General features: G+C 50.1%; 1 protein-coding gene across 1 annotated transcript in view; it reads left to right on the top strand.

Annotated features, from left to right (window-relative positions):
• Window positions 1-4522, top strand: part of IQCA1 (IQ motif containing with AAA domain 1) — a 121434-nt gene that overhangs the window by 72891 nt on the left and 44021 nt on the right. The window contains exon 12 of the mRNA XM_045294386.1: window positions 1445-1509. Coding sequence (XP_045150321.1) covers window positions 1445-1509 — 65 coding nt within the window. The remainder of the gene's footprint in view (window positions 1-1444; window positions 1510-4522) is intronic.

Raw genomic sequence — 4522 nt, 5'->3', positions numbered from 1 at the left:
AGATAGATAGATAGATAGATAGATAGATAGATAGATAGTAAATAGGTAGGGAGCTTAAATATTGATATGATGATGATAGATAGATAGATAGATAGATAGATAGATAGATAGATAGATAGATAGATAGATAGATGGATGCTATTGAGTCAGTTCCGAATCATGGTGGTGTTATTGCCAGGCCTGCTCCCTCATGGAAATCAGCAGCATGCTAGAGTACATCTCCCAGAGAGTCTCTCGCCTGCACTGTCCCTCGGTTCCATCGAACACCATGCCCTCCTCCAGGACCAGTTCCTCCTGTTGACATGCCCAGAGCAAGGAGTCTGACCGTGTTCTGCTGTGACCCACGGGGTTTTCGTTGGCTGGTGTTCACAAGTAGATTGCCAGACTGTTCTTCCTACTCTGCCATCATCTGGGTGCTCTTCTGAAACCTGCTGACCCACCGAGGGATGGAGTTAGGTCTGCAGGGGAGGCCCGTTCCAATGAGCAGGCTCTTTAGAAATGGGTGGTTTGGGGCTAAAAGAATGTAATGAATTGTTTTTTTATTTTTACTTGGCCCCAGACACATCTCACAGCTCTTTTAGAATAGCCAGTTGACTCAGACCACATCTGTCCCTGATGACAGCCCTGTCACTGGGGCCAACATTCTCCAGGCATGTGACTTGGGCAGTTACCCCCTGCCATCCAGTCAATTCCGACCGACAATGGCCCTGTATAGGGTTTCCTGGGCTATAATTCTTTATCGGAGCAAACAGCCTCCCCTTTGAACCCCAGCCTGGCTGGTGGGCTTGAGCCACAGATCTTTGGCGAGCAGTCCCAAGCTTTCCTGAGAGCACCGAGACCAGAGATGTGTATATATGTGTATAGACAGAGAAATGTATCTCAAAGAAATGGTTCACGTGCTTGTAAAGGATGGTAAGTCCCAAGTCTGTGGGCCACCAGTCAGGCTGGCTCATGCAGCTACAGAGACTGATGAAACTAAGATCAAGGCAGGCTGGCTCACAGGCGTCAGAGGCTGATAAATTCAAGATTGGCAAGTCATGCAGCAGGCTGCTGGCTCAAGTCGAAAGAACCAGAGGTCAGCTGATGACATGTCGGAAGCAGGACCCAGAGGGAGCCAAAAGCCAGAGAACTTGGCCAGGTGTCCACATATATTGTATGCAGGCCACACCCCTGAGGAAACACCCTCTCAACTGATTGGCTGCTCATAGCAGATGTCATCGTGGAGTTCAACATCATATCCAATCTCATCATGGGGGGTGACAATTGCCTCCCCCCACTGCTATGGGGTCCACTGGAGTCAGTGGGTTTTGGCTCTTCACCTCACCACCCCCACACCCACCCCCACGCTGCACTCCAGAACACAGTTTCCGTAGCCAATCTGCAAGGTCCAGGTGGGCACCTGGTTCTTTCGAAACTGCTGCATGTCCTTGCTTTCTTTCAGAAGAAGAAAGGGAAGAAAGGCAAAAAAGGGAAACGGGGGAAAAAAGAAAAAGACCTGACAGCTAACAGGTAAGGGGAGCCCCCACCAGGAGGGCGCAGAGTGGGGAGGGGGGACGAACAGAAGGAACCCTGAGAGGTGACCATGTCTTTGGGGAAGACACGGGGAGTGATGTAGGATGTGTGGGGGTCATGGAGCAGGCCCCCTCGGGACGACCCCGCGTGCCCCCCCCTTAGAACTGCACTCCGCACCATTTCCAATGGCGCAACCATGGGAAGGAGGCCACCCAGCCTTGCTTCCAAGGCACCGCCCTGTGGACTCGAACTCCCAGCCTCTTGGCTAGTAACCAAGGGTGTTGACCAAGTACAGCTCCCAGAGCCTCCATGGACCACCGTGTAGAAGACTTCATGGGCTTCTGAAGCCCAAATGAACTAGGCCCAGGGGGCCAGCCCAGAACCAACACACCTGGCCCCTTCACGCTTCTGAGCTCAGTACCGGGACCTCTAGCTTTTAAGAAAATCATTAAGTTTTTTAATCTGCAGGGTTTCTTACAATGGTAGGAAGTATTATCCCAAGCAGACGTCTGTGGACACCCAGACTCCGAGCTCCCGGAGGGCAGAGCAGGCCCCCTGACCTTGCTACCTTGTCCCTGCCCGAGACGGCCCTGGTGATGAGCAGGCTGAGGTGGGCTCTCTCGGAGGGAGATTTCCACTTCCTTCCGCTTCCCTGTTTGACCTCCAACCCTAAGGAGTCTAGTCTCGTGCTCATTTTTGGTCCATTTTGAATTTGGTTTGGTTTTGTTTACCAGAATGCCCCCCCCCCCCGAAATACAAACTCACTGACATCTAGTCCACTATGACTCATAGCGACCCCTATAGGGCCGAACAGAACTGTCCCTGTGGGTTTCTGAGATTGTAAGTCTTGAGAGGAGTAGAAAGCCTCATCTTTCTCCCCTGGAGTGGCTGGTGGTTTCAAACTGCTGACCTTGCGGTTAGCAGCCCAACATGTAATCACTACGGCCCCCAGGTTTCTGAGAAATGGCCCAGACACTGCCTAAATGTTGGAAAGAATATTGGTACCCGCAATTTGCAATGCATCCCAGGAATATAGTTAGAAGGTCAGAAATCACTGTGGCAGATGTCTTTCCTCCCGTGGGTGTTGCTGGCTTCTTGGTGGGTCATTCACTACCTCCACCTGGGTCTCAGAAGGGAGAGGATGCAGGTGCCCAAAGCCTACGTGTGAGAGAAACACCAGAGGTGAGCCTTCCAGACTCCAGTCGTGAGCAGTGGATACAGTGAGGTGGGGCTATTGTTGGTAGTTCTTCAGACAAGCGGCCCTCTAAGTGAGGTGACAGGCAGTTCGCACAGAAGAAGCACGTCAGCCTGTGTGATCCAAGGATTGTAAATAATAAAGTCCAAGACCAGAGGAGGGAATTGTATAAGAGGTTAAATTCTGAGCATCCGGTTTGCAGAAGGCTATGGATGATGGTGGAAGCCCAAAAATCCACTTGCAGGGTCCCCACATGGCTTAAGCTTCCATGCAAACCCCTCTGACCATTGTCCAGGGATGGAAATAATCTTCCCTCAGACACACTTCTCTGTGAATGCAGTTTGGTTAAAATGTAACATCTTATCATTCATTTTCCCTTTGGGCCCATTTTTACTTTGTTCTAGATTCTATTACCTTTTGCTTTCACTGAGATTGAGGGTTTTTTCGGTGTTCTGGTACGTTGCCATCTATGGGTTCTTTGGGTATGATGTTCCCTCTTTGAAATCCAGGATCAATAATCCATCTAGACATAAACTAGATTCATAATTCCTTAGGGTGATGGTGAAGAAGGCTGGCTGCTTAGTGGCTACACATTGGGCTGCTAAGCCACAAGGTCAGCCGTTCAAAACCACCAGCCGTCCATGGGGTTTTCTACTCCCGTGAAGTGTTACAGTCTCGGAAACGCATAGGACCAGTTTTACGCTGTCTTATGGGTTGCTATGAGTTGGAAATGACTCAATGGCAGTGAGTTTGGTTGGGTTTTTTGGCAAGTTTATGGCAGGGAAGGTTGCCAGGAGATGGAAAACTAAGACCAAAGGGTACAAGAGTGAAGACAACGTTCTATCGTGGAAATAATTGCACAACTCTTTTTAATCCGTTTAAACCACCGGCTTGCATGGTGTGTGAATTATATGTCAATAAAACTTTTCATTAAAAAAACATTTTTTTAATTAACCAAGAAAGAAAGGGAAAAGAAACCCACCCAAACATCTGTGTCTTTTAAAAATCATTTTATTAGGGGTTCGTACAATTCTTATCACAATCCACACATACATCAATTGTGTAAAGCACACTTGTACATTCATTGCCCTCATCAGTCTCAAAACATGTGCTCTCCACTTAAGACCCTGGCATCAGCTCCTCATTTTTCCCCTCCCTCCCCACTTCCCCGCTCCCTCATGAACCCTTGATAATTTATAAATTATTATTTTGTCATGTCTTACACTGTCCAACGTCTCCCTTCACCCACTTTTCTGTTGTCCGTCCCCCAGGGGGCAGGTTCTATGTAGATCCCTGGGTGTGTCTTTTAAAGCTCTGAGTGCCGCCAGGCTGGCCTGAAGCAGACATCTCCCGAAGGCTTGGGGATCTAGCCCCACTTGCAGATGCTAGAGCCGAACACCCAGCCATCTCCCCGCCACTGGGCCATTTCTAAGTCATCCTTGAGCCATCATGAAGATGGATGAGAGGCCCAGGGCAGGAGCCACGGCCAGCCCTGGCGCCCAAGGATGTAGTGCTCATGCATGGGAGGCCTCAGAGAGACACAGGGACGACCAGCCTCTCGTTTCCAAGAGACCAAAGCCATCCTCACATAGCAGGGACACTCCAGAGCACCATGTGCCTGCACGCGTCCTACAGGGCTGTGGACCAGTTGATGTTGTTAGGCGCCACCCACCCAAGCGATTCCGACCCCTTGCAAGACAGAAGGAAGCGCCACCCTCCCAATTGTCCTTACGGCTGAGCCCATGGTCGCAGCCACGGTGTCCATCCATCTCGTCAAGGGCCCTCCGCTTTTTTACTGCCCCTCCGCTTTTCCAA

This window comes from Echinops telfairi, unplaced genomic scaffold, assembly GCF_000313985.2.
Source record: "Echinops telfairi isolate 266 unplaced genomic scaffold, ASM31398v2 ScPeMD7_3;HRSCAF=10, whole genome shotgun sequence".
In the NCBI taxonomy this organism is placed as follows: domain Eukaryota; kingdom Metazoa; phylum Chordata; class Mammalia; order Afrosoricida; family Tenrecidae; genus Echinops; species Echinops telfairi.
Note: the sequence above shows the minus strand (reverse complement) of the source record. Positions and strands in the feature narration are given on the sequence as shown.